At 42.6% G+C, this 21,333-nt stretch overlaps 1 protein-coding gene across 1 annotated transcript in view; it reads left to right on the top strand.

The window, feature by feature from the left end:
- Positions 1-2,642: 2,642 nt before the first annotated feature.
- Positions 2,643-21,333, top strand: part of anapc1 (anaphase promoting complex subunit 1) — a 273,616-nt gene continuing 254,925 nt past the window's right edge. The window contains exons 1-4 of the mRNA XM_069887679.1: positions 2,643-2,817; positions 10,484-10,720; positions 13,579-13,740; positions 20,887-20,929. Of these exons, the coding sequence (XP_069743780.1) occupies positions 10,508-10,720; positions 13,579-13,740; positions 20,887-20,929 (418 nt within the window). The 5' untranslated portion in view covers positions 2,643-2,817; positions 10,484-10,507. The remainder of the gene's footprint in view (positions 2,818-10,483; positions 10,721-13,578; positions 13,741-20,886; positions 20,930-21,333) is intronic.

Here is a 21,333-nt window from a genome sequence, read left to right as displayed (position 1 = left end):
GGCAATTCAAGGACTTCACTAATCACAAGCCGCTGACCTAAACCTTCCATAAGGTATCAGACCCGTGGTCACAAAGTCACTTGTCCTACGTGTCCAAATTTACAATGAATGTACAGCACAACGTGGGGAAAAGCAACATGGTAGCCAATGTTCTGTCACGCCCTGCCCAAAAGGGTCGACTACGTGGCCCTCGCCAAAATGCAGCAGCAGGACTCTGAGATCCCTGCATATAGGACAGCCGCCTCCGGTCTCAGGGTGGAGGAAGTTCCCATCGGCCCAGGTAACCTGACAATGCTGTGCGACTTCTCTAATGGCAACCACTGCCCCATTGTTCCGGCTGCATGGAGACACCATACACAACCTGGCGCACCCTGCAATCCACACCATGGTCAAAATGGTGGCCAGAAGGTTTGTCTGACATGGCCTCCATAAACAGGTCAGCCAGTGGGACAAGTCCTGCATATACTGTCTGTCCTCCAAAGTGCAGTTTTACATGAGAGTGGCCACACAGACTTTTGAACTAGCTCAGTGCACACATCGACACAGTGTGTCCATTACTGGTTTCCCATGGGGCGAGATACCTCTTGACCATGGTTGACTGTTCCACAAGGTGGCCGGAGTTGGTCCTGCTGGTTAATACCACCATAGAAACCTGCGCTAGGACACTCATCAATACATGGGTGTCTAGATTCAGGGACCCAGAGCACCTAACCTTGGAGAATGGGGCACAATTCATCTCTGGGCTCTAGGCAGCGCTGGCTAACTTTCTGGGGACACAGTCCACTACACCACAGCGTTTCACCCTCAGGCCAATGGGTTGGTGAAGCGGTTCCACAGGCACCTCAAGGCAGCCTTAATGGCCCGGCTCAAGGGTCCCAACTGGGTAGACGAACTGTCTTGGGTCCAGTTGCGGATTTATACTGCGTCAAAGGAGGTCTTCAATTCCCGGCCCCTGATAAATGCCCGGAAGACCCTACTGCAACCTTTGAGAACTTGCAGTGAAAACTAGTGTCCCTGGTCCCATGGCAAAACTCATCACACGGCCAGCCCAAACATAATGTATTCGTGAGAAGGGCTGACCCTATGAAGGGCCCTACAGGTCGTCAGGGACGACAGTCCCACCTTTGTTCTCAACATCGGCTGTAAGGTGGAGACTTTACCACTGATCATTTGAAACCAGCATATCTCGACTATAATGAGTCAGTCTCCATTCCTCCCCCGCGACGCAGGGGCAAACCGCCCAAGGCTACAGTCATTAGCCTGGTCGCCGGATCTGGGAGGAGTTGCGCAGTGGCCTGCACACGGAGACATGGTTAGGCCCTCAAAATGGTCAACTGACTGCGTGGACCTGGGGTATTCTGGCAGGATGGCCAGCCAGTCCCAGGTCGGCGTTCTGATGACGCAGGGCTATGACATCAGTGCCTGGGACTCATATAAGCGCAACGGCCAGAGAAATAAACCAGTCTTGTTTTCCAAGGCTTTGGTGTGCATGTTGTTCTTCTCCACACTCGCGAAGTGCGAGCGCTACCGTGGACTCATTTAAAGACTCTTTTGCACTTTATTGATTTTTCTTTTCCCTCTCTGTATTGCAGTCATTTTGTTTACATTTCTTTATTTGTTTACATGTCCATGTATCTTTTTGAGTCCAGTTTTTTGCACTCCCAATAAGTAGTAATTCTGCCTCACCCACAGGAAAAATCTCTCAGGGACAATAAATCTGAAATTGGGATCTAAGGGGATAAAGAGCTCTAGGAGCCCATGAGTAATTAAAATCACACAGATATGTATCATGTGGCATGATGCCCTCTCCCCACGATGCCCCACAGATATACCACCGTCCTAAATATTTTGATGACCTCCTTTACTTTGTACTATTCCAGTTTCTCGGTTGGTCTGTATCTCAATCTACTCAAACACCCAATTGAGTAACTCCACATTGCACTTTTTGTTTGGTGTAAACATTGGTTCATGGTAAGGTGGACGAGATCTGCTCGGCAGGCCAGAACGATACAAGCCAAGCAGCCTACCAATAGGTCCCACACCTGCCGGAGAGCTAGAGCAATCATCAAGGAGCCACACCACCCTGTTCACACTGCTACCATTAGGAAAGAGGTAGAGATGCCACAAGAATCACACCACCAGGTCCAGGAACAGCTGCAACCCCTCCACCATCTGACTCCTCAACAACAAACTCAATCAGGGACTCATTTAAGGCCCTTACTTTTGCACTTTATTGTTTTTTGCACAGTTTGCTTTCATTTCTTTATTGGTTGACGTGTCTTTAAGTGGCAATTCTGCTTCACCTGCGTGAAAAAGAATCTCAGGGTTGTATGTGATGTACAAACTTGGACAATAAATCTCCTGACATCAACTACAAGTTGATCCTTAGGGAATCCTGATCTTGCATTCCTAAAGGCACCTCCACTTTCTGAATTCTCTCTCCATTTTGAAATTAGTTTTTATTCATTGGTTGGGGTGGGAGGGGGAGATAGTGGGAAGAGGGAGGGTTCAGACATGGACTGACTCACTGGGAGAAAGAACAGGTCAGTTCCTCCAACTGCCGGCCGGTGGCGCTCTCTCTCTCCCTCTCTTCCCACCCCGCAGCGAGAGCGACTCGAATGCGCGTGCGTTGGGAGGGGCGCGGTGACTGACGGGAGTCCAAGATGGCGGCGCCCATCCGAGTCTGTAATTCGGATCTTCAGTGAGTTTCGGATTTGGCGCCGATTCCCGGCTGTCGATTCACTGGCGGGGCCGCGCATCGAGCGGCGGGAGTGCGGGGAAACTCAGCTGCAGGAGCTTCACTTGTTGTTTTAACAGGTCGGTTTGATCTCTGGAAGCGGAACGGAGAACGTGGGGGAGGATGGGCTCGATCCGTGCAGTATTACCTCCCCCCCCCCCATAATACTCCCCTTAGCCTCAACGATGCTCCCCTCGCCCCCAAACGATACCTCCCCTCCCAACGATGCTCCCCTCACCCCCCTAAATGATGCTCCACTCATCCCCCCCACCCAGTGATGCTCCCCTCACCTTGGATGTAAAAAGGAGGGTTATAGATGTTAGGTATTAGATTGTTGTGAAGTAATTTTATGAAGATTGGCACGGCATCATGGGCTGAAGGGCCTGTTCTATGTTCCACAGTACAGGATGCCAATCTAGCTCGTAACACCTGCCTGCACAAGATGCCTATCCTTCTATTCTCCATCCATTTGCGTTTTTGTCCAGATACCCCTTAAATGTTGCTGTTGTATCTTTTCACCATCTCTGCTGTCAGCATGTTCCAGGCACATATCACTCGGTATGTTTAAAAAAAAACTTGCCTTGCAAATCTCCTTTAAATTACCCCATTACCCCATTTCACCTTAAACATATGCCCTGTGTTTAGCTTGCGCTGCCAGTGATGTTTCATGTTGATGCTCAACCAAATATTAAGTTCAGATTTAAAAAAAATATTTAATTGTTTTCATCATTACAGGAAAAAATGGATTAATCAAATATTCCTAGCCAATTATACAAAAAAATGTACTTTTATATATTTTCTCCCCATCCCCCCCTCCCACCCAAAGGAAAGAAAAGAAACACCTACCATTTAATATACAATATTAGCATAGACAATCATTAATTGTTACTAAAAATTACTTATTGTTCAGATTCAGATTTTTAATCAGATTGCATAAGTGACATCACATACATCCCTGAAATTATTTTTCTTGCAGGCAAGGCAAAATTACCACTTATTAGCAATGCAAAAAAAAACAGACTCAAATGTACACATGTAAACAAACAAAGAAACATAAACAAACTGTGCAATATAGAGAAAAAAATCAATAAAATACTGTAATGGATTATAAATATTTGGGAGAATTTGGTAAGATTACTGGGTGACATGCACTCACACATTTTAAAACTGATCCTATTTGAAAGACTGAAAAATTCATATTCAATAACATTGCAGGATCTCTGGAGAATGTGATGCACATTTCACAAGTAGGTGCTACTTGAAATGATGTCATAAAATTAAAGACCATTATTTTGGAGCAGACAAACTGACTACAAGTATCTTTTTGCAAATTGCTCACAGAAAGGTCACTCCTGGGTTTTGTTTATCTAAGACAACATGGTGACTAAGAGAAGAACTCCTGTTGTTTGCTGGAGAAGGTAGGGTTTTCTGGCAGTTGGAGAGAGAGAGAGAGAGAGAGAGACAAGTTAACAAGCTCTCCCAGTTAGTGTGGGTGTGACACTAAAGGAGCTGAACAGTGCAAGCCAGGAAGAGCTGGTTGGAAACAGAAAGTTCTAAAGCAGTGGATGGCTGGAAGTCCTCTATGTCTGATGGTCTCTTGGAATAAGTGGAACAGAAAGGAACTCTGTGATAGCCTGAAGAAAGAGGTTATAATCTGGAAAACCCTGATGGGGCAAGTTTCATCAGCAAGACATTGAGGTGACTAATGGTGGTACCTCAGTTGTGGAAATCCTGGAACAACACATCTCTCTCTCTGCAAACTTACAAAGAACCTTCCTGAGTGGTAAACATTTACCTTTCGAGCACCAAAGCCTGATGAATTTTTTCATGTTAAATTCTGTGCACAGGATAAGAATTGCCTGCATCCAGAGAACTTGGAAAAGGGAGAAGTGAGATTTGTCATGATAATGAATATGTATGAGATGTACCGGAAGTCACGTGGTATGAGAGAGAGAGATAAGAACACAAGCAGGAGAACAAAGGAAACGGGAAAATAAAGCCACTGAGAAGTTTACCTGATAAAACTTGTGTTTAATGTTTTATTAACTTCACATTTCGGGCCACAAATGTGACATTGGCGACGAGGATGAAAGAAGCTTGAAGAAAATTAAAGACTAAATAAGATTACAGAGGATTACAGACAACTTCAAGGTGATAAGAATTTTCTCTTTGTCTCAGTACTTTTGGGGCTTGAATATTTCCTCATGGCTGGGGCAGACGGTAACTTTCTAACACATAGTAGATTTGCTCATTTTGACCCAACAGGTGATTCAAGCACTGTAAGTGTGAAGTGGAAGGCATGGCTGGAAGAATTTGAATCCTACGCCGACAGTCGTGGCCTATTTCTAGATACCGGTACAGTTGAACAAAAAGGGCAGAGAAGGGCGTTACTTCTTTTCACTGCAGGACCCTCAGTTCGGGAAACATTTAAGACACTTTTGAATACTGGAAGAAAGGATGAGTACCAGAAAGCGGTAGATGCATTAAATGCACACTATGTAGTGACACCGAATGCTACATTTCAACGCCATTTGTTTCGGAGAACGAGACAAGAAGATGGCCAGACAATTGCTCAGTACGTGACGAGACTACGCCAGCTAGCTGTTGGATGCAATTACATGCCAGCTGATTTGGACAACCAATTATTGGATCAAGTCGTACAGCACTGCAGATCAGATAAACTCAGAAGACGTCTACTGGAAAGAGGGAGTGAGTTGGAACTCACCGATGCTTTAACCATTGCTGCTGCATTAGAGGCTGTTGAAGGGCAATTTCATACCATGACCCTGAAAGACAACTCAAGCCAGCAAATTAAGAGGCTCTCACATCGCCATAATCAGCCAAGATATACGTCGACACATGACGTGGAGTGTTATCGATGTGGATACCGAGGTCACTTTGGAAAAGACCCATATTGCCCAGCCAAAGGCAAAGTTTGCAGAAAGTGTGGAGGTAAGGACCACTTTGCAAAGAAGTGCAAAAGCAAGTCCAATGCAGACCAGAAGAGGAAGAGTACAACTTCTAAAGGCAAAGCGGGTGGGGGAAAGGAAAGTATCCTGGAAGGAAAGATACCATTCGCCAGATAGACGGTGACGATGATGATACCCAGGAGGAACAGAGTTGTTACCAATTCATGTTGAATGAAGTACATCATGAGAAGGTCCCAGTGATCATTGGTGGAGTGACAGTGCAGGTCATTGTAGACTCAGGCAGTGATAGTAATGTGATTGATCAACATTTATGGGAGAAGTTGAAAAGGAAAAAGATCATCTGTACCTCAAAGAAGTGTTCCAAGAAACTGTATCCATACACAGCAACCAAGCCATTGCAGACCATTGGATGTTTTACTGCAACTGTTGAAGCTGGCGATAAGTACACCGAAGCAGAGTTTATGGTCATAGAAAAGAGGGGAGAACCATTGCTGAGTAGAAGCACAGCGCAAGACCTGGCAATACTTCATATTGGAGCTTGTGTCAATTCAATTCAGTCATACGAGGATATGAAGCAAGAATTCCCCGCAGTCTTCCAAGGAGTAGGAAAGCTGAAAGGTCGACAATTGAAGCTAGCGGTAGATGAAGCGGTCAAACCCAAGGCACAACCAATGCGCCGAACTCCGTTTGGACTTCGTGGGAAAGTCGAAGCCAAAATTAAAGAATTGATCGAACAAGACATTATTGAACCGGTGGAACATTCGACACAATGGGTCAGTCCCGTAGTGATTGTGCCCAAACCAAAGGGTGACATAAGACTATGTGTTGACATGAGAATAGCCAATGAAGCTATAATTAGAGAACGACACCCTATACCAACAGTGGAGGAAATACTTCAAGAACTAACTACCAGCAAGGTATTCTCAAAAATTGATCTGAAATGGGGCTATCATCAATTAGAGCTGGATCCAGGTTCCCGAGATATGACAACATTTGTGACTCACTGTGGATTGTATCGTTACAAGAGACTATCATTTGGAATTAATGCAGCTTCGGAGATATACCAGTATGAAATCCATCGAGTGATTCAAGGCATTCCTGGAGTTGCCAACATTTTTGACAACATCATAGTTCATGCACCAACGAAGGAAGAGCATGACAAACGGTTGAGGCGTGTACTATCTAGACTACAGGAGGCAGGCCTTACCGTGAATGGAAACAAGTGCCAGTTCGGTTTGTCAGAAATGGACTTAATGGGACACAGACTTACACGGGAAGGACTAAACCCTGCAGAGGCCAAGGTGAAAGCTATTGCAGAGGCACGTGCACCTCAGAACGCAACAGAGGTGAGGAGTTTCCTGGGATTGGTCAATTTTTGTGCATAGTTCATTCCTAATTTCGCTACAGTGGCAGAACCACTAAGGAAACTAACCAGGAAAGGTGTACCATTTCATTTTGGATCTGAGCAGAAGAAAGCGTTCACAGCGCTGAAGCAAAGCCTGACAGATGCAAAAACTCTTGGATATTACGATCCGGCGGCATCAACCAAAGTCATAGCGGATGCCAGCCCAGTTGATTTAGGAGCAGTGTTGGTCCAGATGCATGATGGAGGACCAAGAATCATTGCCTATGCCAGCAGATCGTTATCGGATGTGGAAAGAAGATACTCTCAGACAGAGAAAGAAGCACACGGACTTGTATGGGCCTGTGAGAGGTTCCATGCATATTTATACGGCATTGAATTTGAACTCATCACAGATCATAAGCCATTAGAGGTGATCGATGCACCTAGATCCAAACCATGTGCCAGAATAGAGAGATGGGTACTCAGACTACAACCCTACAAATATAAAGTAATCCACATTGCAGGGAAAACAAACATTGCTGATCCGCTGTCCAGATTGGTGAAGGATAGTGGTCCACAATCCAAGTCAGAATTGGGAACAGAAACAGAGAGCTTTGTACGCTTCGTAGCTATTCAGGCGACACCGAAAGCTGTGACTACGAAGGAAGTCGAGAGAGAATCCGAACGTGATCCAGAACTCATGGAAGTAAGAGAATGCATACAGAGTGGACAATGGGACAAGTGTACTCACAAGGCTTACATTCCCATTAGAGACGAACTTTGTTGCATCGGACAGTGTGTATTAAGAGGTTGCAGATTGCTGATACCGCAAAGATTGAGACCGAAGATCGTATCCTTAGCACATGAAGGACACCTAGGTATTGTTGGTACCAAGCAAAACCTCAGGACCAAGGTATGGTGGCCAGGTTGTGATAAAGACACAGAGAAATTTGTTAAAACTTGTCACGGATGTCAAATCACAAGTAGGAATAATCCGCCAGAACCGATCCGGAGTACGCTACTCCTGACTGGACCATGGATCGACGTAGCTGTTGATTTTCTTGGACCTTTACCGACGGGTGAATCAATTATGGTAGTGATAGATTACTACAGCAGATACTATGAGTACGTGGTGTTGAAGTCCACAACCACTGAAAAAACAATACAAGCGTTAGCAGAGATATTCGCAAGATATGGATTACCTGTTACATTATATTCTGACAATGGTCCACAATTCATTTCAAAGACATTTGCGGAATACATGAGGACCACAGTAACTCCGAAATGGCCGCAAGCCAACGGAGAAGTAGAGAGACAAAATCAGTCCATTGAAAAACGATTGAGGATTGCACACGCAGGACAAAATTGGCGAGAAGCATTGCTATCTTATGTGGCTGTCTATCGAGCAACGCCTCATGCAACCACTGGAAAAAGTCCTGCAGAAGCATTTTTTGGGAGAAAAATCCGCACAAAAATGCCAGAAATAAAGGAAATCCGAGACGACCAGGAGATGAGGGACCACGATGCTGAAAAGAAAGGTGCAGCAAAGCTGTACACAGATTCGAAACGTGGAGCCAAGTACTCAGACATCATGCCAGGAGATAATGTTCTTGGAGGCATGAAACTGGTGGTAAGCTAGACACACCTTATTACCATCAACCCTATACTGTCGTATCCAGAAGTGGCAGTATGGTGACAGTCAAGTCTCCGACTGGAGTCCTGTATAAGAGAAATGTATCAAGTGTAAAAAGGTACCAGTCCAGAGATACATCGAGCGAAGAGGTTAAAGGCCAATACGAGATGCTGAAACTGAGAGACCTGATGATGTTCCAGAGGCAGTTACCAGCACTCCTGATGAAGTGACTAGAGCGCCAGAAACACCTGAAGCCGTGGCGAGCAGTATTTCCGACGCCAAGAGTGAACAACCGAGAAGCGACGACAATATCGCAGGCAGGCCGAAACGAAACCGGAAAGTGCCCAAACGATACGAAGACTTTGTGCCATAGTTTTAATAAGAACTTTGGGACAGTATTTTAATCTTATATCATAAAGTGCATGTATGAGTACTGTAGGAAGTAAATTTTATGTAGTTGAGTTATAGTATTACCATTAGTTACGATGTTTGTATGTTTCCGAGGGATATTGGTAAGTGAAGGTAAAGTTTATTTCTGATTAAAGGAGGGATGTCATGATAATGAATATGTATGAGATGTACCGGAAGTCACGTGGTATGAGAGAGAGAGATAAGAACACAAGCAGGAGAACAAAGGAAACGGGAAAATAAAGCCACTGAGAAGTTTACCTGATAAAACTTGTGTTTAATGTTTTATTAACTTCACATTTCAGGCCACAAATGTGACAAGATTGAACTGTGAACCAAAGAACTTTTCTTAAATTTACACACCCATTACATACACGCGCACTTAGAATTTGAAGGGGGTTAATTTTGGTTAGTTAAGTATAGAGATAAGTTAAAGTTTGATTCTGTTTTCATGTTTAAAGTTGATTAAAAATAACTTTTGTTTTAAAAACCACTTGTCCTGGTGAATGTCTATTGCTGCTGGGTTTTGGGGTCCTTTGGGCTCATAACAGTACTAAAGTAAGAGTCCTTAAATTGGTCCCAGGTTGAGTTTGTTGTTGAGGAGTCTGATGGTGGAAGGGTAGCAGCTGTTCCTAAACCTGGTGGTGCGAATCTTGTGGCACCTCTACAAATGAGAAAAAGTGTGCGCTGGGTTGTGTGGAACCTTGATAATTGCTGCTGCTCTCCGGCAGCACCATTCCTTGCAGATGTTCTCGATGGTGGGGAGGGTTGCGATCCAATTTAATGAAGTCATCTCTGATAATTCAATATTCATTTGGAGAACATCGTTGGGGAGATCAAATAACAAGAGTGGAGATAAAGCACGGAACAGGAGGCGAAGAAGAGAAAGAAGATCAGACGGTTGCGACATGGGTGGGAGAACCATTTTCTGAAAATATCTGCGCTTTGCATCGAATGGTAGCTGGCTTGGAGGAGGTGATTATGCACCTTTTAGTGCTGTCACATACATTGAAATCTTTGTCATAACCCTGCTTGACGACAAGCCTTAAGGCTTCCTTTGTATTCCGATGATATCAAGATAGTATTTGGCAGTGACATGAGTTACCATTCTCTTTTTGTAATTCAGCAAGGTACATGGAACACTTATTAAATGTGTCCTTAACAGTTAAAAGAAAATAAGTGAAAAATAAGCGATCCAGTCCATTAACTCTTAATCTCCCTCTCACTATTTCTGTTTATTCCTGTCACACTTGGTCTCTTACCAAGTATTTCCATTTTGTTCTTTAATTGCAGATTTGCAGCTTTGACTCTTGCTTCTGTGCTAGACAGTTTAATTACGACCTGGTCCTGCAGCAAATGTATGACCATTGGAGCACGTGGAACAAAAGGGCATACTTTGAATTTGTAAATTTCTTGTTTTCTCCAAGCAGAAATAATGCTGATATCTGGAACCCATGTCGAACGTGTATGAAGAAAGGGTAACGATGATCGCAGCAGGGGAAATGCAGGAGTTTGTTCCTTTTGGCCGTGACCACTGCAGGCGCCACCCTAATGCCACGAACCTTCAGCTTCGGCAGCTGCAGCCTGCGTCAGAACTGTGGTCCTCTGATGGAGACGCCGGATTGGTGGGATCACTGAGGGAGGTTACAATCCATGAGAAACAAAAGGTACATGCATGATTCAGAGTTGCATTGGAAAGCATGAGTTGATCCTCGGGTAAAGCAGATGTCTCTCCCGTGTGTGAAAAATGGAATATCATCTGGATGAATTTTTAAAATATTTAAAGGGTTAAAGGTCAATCCAGACACAGGGTCGAATGATCACAACAGATGGGTGTGTGGAACTGTACAGCGCAGGAACAGGCCCTTCAGCCCATGAGGAAAAATTAAACTACAGTCCTTCTGCCTGTACCTGATTCATATCAGTCCAAACACTATATTCATGTGTCTATTGGAAAAAACCTCTTAAAGTTACAATCATTTCTGCTTCTACCACTACCAGACAGGCCATTGCAGGCATCTACCACTCTGTGAAAAAAAAAGGTCCCATACACCAAGTTTAAATTTTTTCTCTTTCATCTTAAATGCACATCCTTTAGTGTTTGACATTGGGGGCGGGGTGGAATACTCTTTAGGCCTTTCATAATCTGATAAACTTCCATCAGATCTCCTCTCAACTTCTAGCACTCCAGAGTAAACAGCCCATATTTTTCCAATCTTTCCCCCCCCTATCTCATTGACATCCTGGTAAATCTCTTCTCTACTCTTTCAAAAGCTTCCACATCCTTAATGTAATGGGGTGACCAGAATTGCGCTCAATAACTTAAACTCAATCGATTAAGTAATTATGATAAGAAGCTAATGTTGAAAATTGTGCTGGAGTGTCACAACTTTTTGCAAGCTGTCGGTGTCTGCTCACATTACCCAGGTTTTCACCATCTCCGTAAGCCTTACAGTGAACAATTCAAATCAATTCAATAATGGTAACTCAATTGCAGAAATGCCATGGCTTAGTCGAGGCCTTGCACCTGATCAGGGCTGTTCCTGTTCTTGGAAGACCGACCTGATCAGTCCAGTTCCACAGCCTTTACTTTTAAATCCATGCAGATTATTTTCTCAATGCCTGTTCAACTCGATTAAAAGTTTTGGTTTCTACCGCCTTACAGATCCCCCTTCAAGTTAAGTCAAGTTTATTGCCATCTGATTGTAGAAGTACAACCCGATGAATCAACGTTCTCTGGTCCTCGGTGCAAAACACTCAGACATACAATCAGACATAGCTCATATACAGACAATCAATACATCGGCAGGACAAGTATTCATCTGTACAAATAAATAAATAGATATTGTGTCATGAATGCAAGAGTCCCGGATGGTCAGTGTGAGCAGTTCCTTTGGTCGTTCAGCATTCTCATTGCCTTTGGGAAGAAGTTGTTCCTCAGCCTGGTGGTGCTGATGGGAGCAGCTGAAAGATGCTGTGTACAGGGTGGAAGGGGTACTCGATGATTACGCATCCTCTTCCAACAGTGATCCTGGTAGTCCATGTTGATGTGGTGGGGGTGGGGGGGGGAGGAGGAGACTCCCCTCCCCACCACCTTCCACTGAGGAATTACTTTCCTTGTTTTGGATTCTAAGTAGATTTGATCTCTCTCTCATCCTTTTTTTTAAAAAGTTTGATCAAATCACTCTTTGCTTTCTAATTCTTGAGAATTGAGCCCTGTTTGGTGATCTCTAAAACAGGGTTAAATTCTCCAGCATTAGAAAGCAAAGACTAACTTGATCAAACCTTTTTAACTTGTGGAGGTCCAGGTATTGTTTTGGTTTAAATAGCAGATTAAGTAGCATATGTGGAGAGAGAAACAGAGTTAAAATTTCAGGTGATGACATTTCATCAGGAAACATTACCGACCTGAAGGATTCTGATAAATTCATCAGGCATTTTCAATATTACTTCAGATTTCCATCATCTGCAGTTTTAATTCTTAGAAATTCATACGTTGCTTCTTCAAAATTAAGATATTAAAATTAAACACACAATGCTGAAGAAACTCAGCAGGTCAATCATTTAACACTTAAATCAGGTCATTTCATCCATAATTTTCCATCAGATCGCCTCTCAACTCTCAAATTAACCAGAGGACATAGTGTCCTTTATATAGCAAAGATAAAATTACACGACTGACGTTTCAGGCTTGAGCCCTTCATGTTATCTTTATTCTGATATGGGACCGGAGCAACTCAGCACCACACATTCTATTTTCGTAATGCATTTGTACCTTCATGTCCTTATGGCTTGGTGAATGACTGAATAAATCCACCAAACCATCAGAAATGTTGGTAGAAATTCTTCAAATTAATTTAAAAAGAAAAAATCCCCTTGCTGATGAATCCATGTATCAAATTTTAAATTACTCTTGAAAATTTGTTTTTTAAAAAAATATCTTGAAGTGAAATTAGAAACATCTGTGCGACCAAATAACTTTATTCAATTGCTATCTTGGAAATGTTCCAGCAATAGTCATCCAATGACAGATTGCCTTTGGGTGTGATTAATACTGATACTGGAGGGGCATTACCCTGCCTACTCATGCTCAATGGGCATGTGACGTCATGTTTAAATTTAGAGATGATTAGATGCTCAAGTTCCAAGTTGAATGTAAATTTTCAAACTCTGTGGGGACCCTTTTTAAATTACTTTTATAATCTTTGATTTATTATGAAGGTAGAACTGTTGATTAGTGAGATAATTTATCATTCTGATAAGAATTCTGTCTTTTTTTTTGGCCAAACAGCTTCTTTCTTGGTAGTGGGTTTATATTTTCCTTTATTATAGTAAAATATCAATACAATACAATCTGTTTGATTAAATGTGGGGTACCTTGGATGAAATGATATGATTTAAATGTAATGTATGCTTTTGAATTTTAACATGTATCTTTATGTTCTTTGTACTTTTGGATGTGAAATTTCAATGTTAATAAAAATATTGAAGAAAAAGAATACTGATGTTGGTGGTTTTGATGCAGGAGAGCTGGCACCTGAGGAAAGGCTGTTGCGATGTTGGTGAAGAGCTGGACTTTGATGAAGAGCTTTATGTGACTGGAAACATGGTCACCTGGAGCCGAGGAAGTAAAAACCATGCCTCTTCAGTTTATAAAGCATTCACAGTGGATGGCCCAGTCCTGCAGGTTTGATAATGATTTATGCAAGCCCACAGAAATAGACCTGCACTTGTGTTCACTCAGATTTGATCAGAATTGACCTCATTCCTGGTTCTCTTCAATCTCAAGTGTAATTGTGTTTGTACATTTGAAATAATTAAGAAACCTATTTTCAACATTGAGTTGGGGAGGTCATGTTGCAATTCTCTAAAGTGTTGATGAGATCCCATTTAGAGTATTGTGTTCGTTGTGCCATCGGAAGGATGGAGAGGGTGCAGAGAAGATTTAGGAGGATGTTGCTGATACTGGGGGGTTGGGGGGGGGGATGGTTGCTGAGCCATAGGGGGAGATTGAGCAGGATGGTACATAGGTGTACGCAATCACCAGAAGAATAGATCGAGTGAACGCAGAGAGTCTGTTGCCTTGAGTCGAGGAATCAGTAACCAGATGACAGGTTTAATGTGAGGGGGGGAGAGATTTAACAGGAACTTTTTTACACCGAGGGGCAATATTCTAGCAGACTTAAAATATGACAGGAAATCAATAAAATAGGTTATATCTAAAAAAAATGGTATGTGATAGGAAAGGTTTAAGGTGATTTTCATGATCAACTGCCAAAATCCAAAAATACACCCAAAAAGTTCAGGAAGCAAAATCTTCATTATCCAGTGTTGTATGTTGGAACATAGCATTGAAGCACCTGGATCTTCTGCAATCCTTCTGGTGATGGTATTCCTACAAGTTGGGATTGGGTGGGGGGGACGACAGGTGGGGGGGGCATGGGGTCAGAATTTTGAGCAAGTGATGCTGAACGAAAATGGATTTGCTTTTAAAATCAGAAGATGACGTGATGAGGAGGGAAACTAGCAGGTGTCCCTCTTGTTGTTAGAGGGTGTGAGGTGCCCTAGCATTGGGCTTACAGTTCACAGCCATGGTGTACCAATGGAAGCCATGTGTACCTTGTCCAACAGTCAACTCTGCTGTTGCCTTGGATGTGCTGTTGTTCTTTTCAGTCTATGGGACTTGACTAAATGGGAGGTGAATCACATTCACCTTAGAATATTGATTTCATGGTTGGTATTGTTAATTTCGTGATCAATGGTGACTCTTAGGATGTGTATGATTCAGCAGTGGAAATGTCTGAGTCGATCAAAACACAGAAATGCTGGAGGAACTCAGCCAGTCTTGCAGTGTCCAAAGGAGGTAAAGATATATTACCGACGTTTCCAGCCTGAGCCCAAAACGTTGGTAAATATCTTTACTTCCTAAGGATGCTGTGAGACCAGCTGAGTTTCTCCGGCATTGCTGTGTTTTCACTACAATCACAGCGTCTGCAGACTTTCATGTTTCGCTTCTGGCTGACTCTATATCTGACTGTATTGTTGGGGACATTCAATATTTGTGAATGTGGTGCCATTTAGTAGCCTGTAACTTGGCGTTGTTCCGGTTTTCCTGCACGATTTGTAGATTTTGCTTTGGATGTTGTCCTGGAACGGTGCCAGTACATCAGCCCTTTTGTGGATCTACCATGCAACTTCCCATGGAGGAGAGAATAAATGCCCCCAGTACTTAAAAAAATAAATAAAATAAAGTGAATCAGAATTTCTCTTTTTAACTTAGCACGTAAGAAAATGAAAAGGTCAGAAATAAATCATAATGAACTTGTGACGTTGAGAGAAAGAGGGGAGAAGGCCCAAAAGCAAAAATCTCAGATGCAGAAAAATCTGAAATACGAACAGGAAAAGATGGTCAGGCAGCTTCTGTAGAGAGATCCTTAATCAGAAATTTAAGGTCTGTGATGGGATAAGTCAATGGTGAAACCAAGATGGGCAACACTGCAGAGCGTCTAAACAGGGATTGTACAGACACAAGGTGTGACTCCAGAGGTAGAATGAAAAGGAATAATATATTTATTACTGGACATTTTTGGGCCCAGAATCTGTCTCATTAAGAAAGATTAAACTAAGAAAATGCTGCAAAATACAGGAGTCTGCAGACGTGATTGTTGTGAAAACATGGAATTGCTGGAGGAACTCTGCTTCCATAGGAGGTAGAGATATGTTACCGACACTATGGGCCTGAGCCCAAATTCAAGGTGTAGGTAAAATGCAGGCAGGCGTGATGAGGAAGAAGGAAAGAAAAGACAGGGGGAGGGGCGCGGATGAACAGACAAAAGGTAATAATTGGACATGGGAGGGAAAGGTGAGAATTGATGGGAGGCTCTGTGAATCTAGAGCTGGATGAAAGGAGACAGAGGGAAAAGGAAAAAGAGAAAGATAAAGCTAGAAGAAAGAAGAAATAGGGATAGATGGGGGAGCTAATGGAAACCGGAGAAGTCAATGTTGATACCTTTTGGAGGGAGGGCGCTCTGATGAATAAGAGGTGTTGTTCCTCCAATTTGCAGGTGGTCTCAGTCTGACAATGCACAAGACCATGGACAGACATGTTGGCATGGGAATTATGGGGTTGGGGGGGATGTGTGTTATTGAAATGGGTGGCCACTGGGAAAGCTTCACCACCTTTTGGGGCCCAAACAGTTCATCCAAGTGAAGCAACACTTGTGAATCTGCAGGGGTCATCTACTGCACCCTGTGCTCCTGTTGTGGACTCCTGTGCATCAGACAAGAAAAAACACAATGCTGGAGGAAACTCAGCAGGTCAAATAGTGTACCTGTACTTCACGTAGCAAAGGTTTCAAGCTTGAGCCCTTCATCTGGGCGCAAACCAAGAGATCTCTTCATTTGAGCACATTGTCTCTGTCCATCACAGTATGTCGTTTTTCCGCTCTGGCAATCCTCAGACTATCCACAACACAACCCACTTTCAAGTTGAGTTTATTACAATTGCAAACCAACAAAACAGCATTCTATGGTCCTTGGTACAAAACATGCAGACGTACAACTAAACAATACACATACAGGACAAGTATTCTTCAACACAAATAAATAAATATTGTTTTGTGAATATGTGAGTCTTGGATGGTTCATGTCATTCTCAAACTTGCTCACCTACCCTTCCACTTCCTCATCCAGATAAACATCACAATGAGGTAGAGTCCCAGAAAAGATCTCTTTGGAACTCAACTGGTCACATACCTCCCTGTATAATCCATCTGTAATCCCCCTTTTGCAAGCAATGTTCCCTCTAATTTTTAAGTAGTTAGCGTGTGCAACACTATTATGTTGTGCAAATTCTTTTCCTGTGACAAAAGTATGTGTGCACTGAATGCTTGTGCATAAGTAAATTTGACATTATTTGAAGATTAGCCCATCTTTCATGGCTAATCAAACTATATTGGCATGTTTTAATATAATACAAGTTTATTTTCAAGAAGTATAATTATTAATGACTACATTATTTTAGGTAACTAACCTTGTGTACACACATTAATTTCCTTTGCGCACTGGTGGCCAAACAGGTGTGCGTGCGCACAGCTTTGAGGGATGGATTGGCAAGCCATTTTGGTCTCCACAAAGCAAGGCCTCCCTGGATTCCTTGCCTTTTTACTTTCTGAATGAATCTTGCATGGGGAACCTTTCTGAAATCCATATACATTACTCTTCCTTCATCAATGCTTTTTGTTACATCCTCAAAGAATTCAATTGGGCTTGTGAGATGTAGCCTTCCCTTGAGGAACCCATGCCTGATCAGAATATCCTTCTCTAAGGTCCTCTCTCTCAGGATCTTCTCCAAGAGCTTGCCCACCACTGAAGTAAGATTCACTGGTCAAATATTCTTTGGTTATCTCCTTTTCTTGAGCAAGAACATGACATGAAGAATAGTGGTGGTGTTGACAGTGAGGAGAATATTCTTTTACCACAGGGTGACATTGCTAAGTTGGTAAAAATTGGAGGAAAAATGGTACAGTAAAACTTAATCTTGAAAAATGTAATGGGATGCATTTTGGCACGATTGAGAAGGCCAGGATATGGACAAACAGGTAGCACCCCAAGAAGTACAAAGGAACAGAAATATTTTGATGTACGAGAAAAGGATCCCTGAAGTCAGAAATAGAGGTTGATAATGTTTTGAAGAAGGCATATTTACTAAAAATGATGAGCTTAAAATGGAGCACTTCAGCTCACCAAACTATAGAAAGGATGTGATTGCGCTGGAGAGGGAGGAAAAGAGATTCACCTGGGATGAAGCATTTTATTTACATGGAGAGATTAGATGAACTGGGTTTTTAATTTGATGGGGAGAAGGTTGAAGGAGGGTCCTGATTGAGGTATAAGGGGCTTAGATAGATTGGCTTCTGAGAAACCTTGCTCCTTCGCCGGTGTATGTATAATCAGAGGGCATTGTTTTAAAATAAGGAGTGGGGAATGCAGGACGTTTGGGTAGGTTTTTTCCACCCAGGTGATGGTTCAAACCCGCAGACATTCTTATTTGGATAAGGACTTGAAGTGCCATTTTGTTGAAGGCTGATGGTTGAGTACTGGAAAACTATTAGTAAAGATAGGGGATCAGTGAGTTGAAGGTCCTGTTTTTATGGAGAATGACTGACATCTTGTTGAATGGCAGAGCAGGCTTGATCACCTATTCCTTCTTCTCTTCCTGTCCATGTGATATTCTTGTGTTCTGAATCTCTTTTTTTACCCACCTGTCTTCTTCTGAAGATTACACTTTGCCCTGACCCCATGTGAAACCACAGAAGTGAGGCTAGTACTGAAGTGAATTTTTGCATCTCACGTGCAGCTACTGTATAATGTTTGGTTGATGACATTTTATTGTCCCATCCATCTCCTCATTAGTATTATGTGGCAGGTTGCCTGTGTTCTGAACTGGTCCAGGGTATTTGAATAATTGATCTGGGTTGCCTTAGAACTGATCTGGAAAAATAAAAATCAAACACAAGTAGTTGTGAAATCATACAGTATGGAAACAGACCCTTTTGGCCAACTTTGCCATCCCATTCAGGTTGCCTGTTGAAGCCAGCCTGCAGTAACAACAAAAAACTGGAGAAACTCAGCAGGTATTGCAAAGGTAAAAATACGTAACCGACATTTCGGGCTCGAGCCCTTCAAGATACGGAAAAATGTCAGTGGGGGGAGGGGCAAGGTGTGGTCACAAAGGCTGGAGGTGATAGGCGGAGAAGGGAGCGATGTGACAGCAATGATCAAGGGGTGGAGGGATCGCTTGGTGAAGGGAGGGAGAAGAACTGAAAAAGGGAAGGGAAGGGGGAAGAGGAGAGCAGGTTATAAGAAATGGAAAAGTTGATGTTAATGTTATCTGGCTGGAGAGTGCCCAGATGGAAAATCAGGTGGTGTTTATCCAATTTGCGGGTGACTATCCCACCAAGACCTTTAACATCGACTTTTCCAGTTTATGCTCACCTCTCCTCTTCCCCCTCCCCCTTTCCTTTTCCAGTTCTCCTCCCTCCCTTCATCAAGCCATCCCTCCTCCCCTTGATAGCTGCTGTCCTTTCCCTCCCTTCTCCACGTATTGCCTCCAGCCTTGACCACCCCTCCCCCTACTCTATTGTTCGGATGCCTGCCGACATTTTTCCAAACCTTGATGAAAAGCTCTAGCTTGAAATGTCGGTTATGCATTTTTACATTTGCTTTATAAAGGACACTGCTTGACCTGCTGAGTTTCTCCAGCTTTGTGTTTTTACTTCATCTATGGTGTCTGCAGATTTTCATGTTTTACCTCATTTGCCTACATCTGGTTCATATCCCCTCTGAACATTTATGACCTATGTACCTATCAAAATATCATAATCGTATCTTTCTGCACACCTTCCACTGGCAACTTGTTCCATACCCTCTGTGTGAAGAAGTTGTCCCTTAGGCTCCTTTTAAATTTCCCTGCATCCCTCTCACTTTAAACCATGGGTGGCTAAACTATGGCCCCTGGCCAACTGTGACCTGTTGCCCATTTTTAAGTGGCCTGTTAGAGCATAGTCTTTAACCATAAATGGCACTGCATGTACATTGCACTTCTTAGTTTCAACACTAGATGTCACTGCCATTTTGACCAACAACTAGTTTCCACTCACATACCACTTTAAGTAATCCCTGTGCCATACATGCTCTGTGATTAGTAAGGTGGTATGTGGGTGGAAAGAAAAAGTTTGAAAACCACTGTTATGTGCACAGTTTCAGAACTCCAAAAAAATGAGCCAAGGACAATTTTTCTCAAGCAAAATATTTCAGTAACAATTGGGTCGAGAGTAGTGATTCTCAACCTTCTCTTCCCACTCATATCCCACCTTAAGCAATCCCTTACTAATCACAGAGCATCGATGGCACAGGGATCACTTAAAGTGGTATGTGAGTGGAAAGAAAAAGGTCGAGAACCACTGGACTAGACCAACTGTTGGAATGTTACTCATCGATGAAAACTTTTACCTTAGTTAAAAAACCACTTAACTCAGTTGATTAAACATGGCGGAACTGAAAAGACGGAAAATAGCAAGTGATTGCCGAACATATCAGATGTGGTGGGGGAAATGTATACTTTTTCCACAGAAGTCAAGGGGAAGTGTGTTTGTTTGATTTGCAAGGAATCTGTTAACTTTATTCGCCCATCCTTAATACACCTTAATCATTAAGGTGGGCATTTGGGCCATTGAACTATATTCACTGAAAGTTGTCGAGGAATGTTGGAGACTGCCTTGTCCCCTTCTTGATCTTTTTTCCTGTTCTTATTTTGCACTGCTTTTTGAATGAGAGTTGTAACGAGTTTTATTGTATTCATTTAAATTAAATTTAATAGCAGCAGATACAGAAATGCCTACTGTAGCATGTGAGCATATCAATAAACTACTGTAATATCAAAGTTAAACTGTTCAGTTATTTTGATAGAAGATGAATTTTCTATTGCATTAGGGTTTTCAGGTCTAAAACCATCGTTCTTGTGTAATTGGTTGAAAACTGCTGAGCTCAATATTGTTTGGACCATGACTCTTTATATTTTTCTGTATGTGGCCCACAACCAAAAAGATTTGGCCACCCTCTGCTTTAAACATATGCCCTCTAGTTTTAGGCTCTCCCACCCTGTGGGAAAGACTGTGTCCGTTATCTTACCTATGCCCCTTATTATATGGTAGGGCTCTGTCAGACCCCCCCCCCCCGCCTCCCATAGCCTCCTGCACTCCAGAAATAAAAGTCTTAGCCTTTCCAATCTCTCCCTATATGATCAAAAGGTTTCTTTCTGTCTTGATTTTAGGCACTCTGGTGCGACTTCTGTATACCACAGGAAAAGACTGAAGGTAAATTCCCATGTTAAATTTTGACAGATAAAAGGGTTTATTTTCATATTTCAATTTATGGATGAAAGAATGAAGTTGTGAATTTTCTCTTGGCCTCTTTGCTTGGATAAACTGGAAGTTGATTAATGTTCATATCTGTCGTAAATTGCTTTTACAACAATAATTAATGTTGACTGACTTGTTTGCCTTACATTTTGTGTGATATCCAACTGCCATCATTATATTTTTCTACACCTCTTCTGTTGCAATTTGAATCGCAATCTGAATCTACATATGGTACCAATGGTGAAATATCACTGAACTATCAACCATTAGCCCTCTCTGACAATTTGAATTTCTGAATTTTTCAGTTGATTCACAAGATGACTATTGCATAGAAACATGGGAAGTAGGAACAGGAGTAG

The sequence above is a fragment of the Narcine bancroftii genome, chromosome 6 (assembly GCF_036971445.1).
Source record: "Narcine bancroftii isolate sNarBan1 chromosome 6, sNarBan1.hap1, whole genome shotgun sequence".
In the NCBI taxonomy this organism is placed as follows: Eukaryota; Metazoa; Chordata; class Chondrichthyes; order Torpediniformes; family Narcinidae; genus Narcine; species Narcine bancroftii.
The sequence above is the reverse complement of the archived record's forward strand: the minus strand, read 5'-3'. Positions and strand labels throughout refer to the sequence as shown.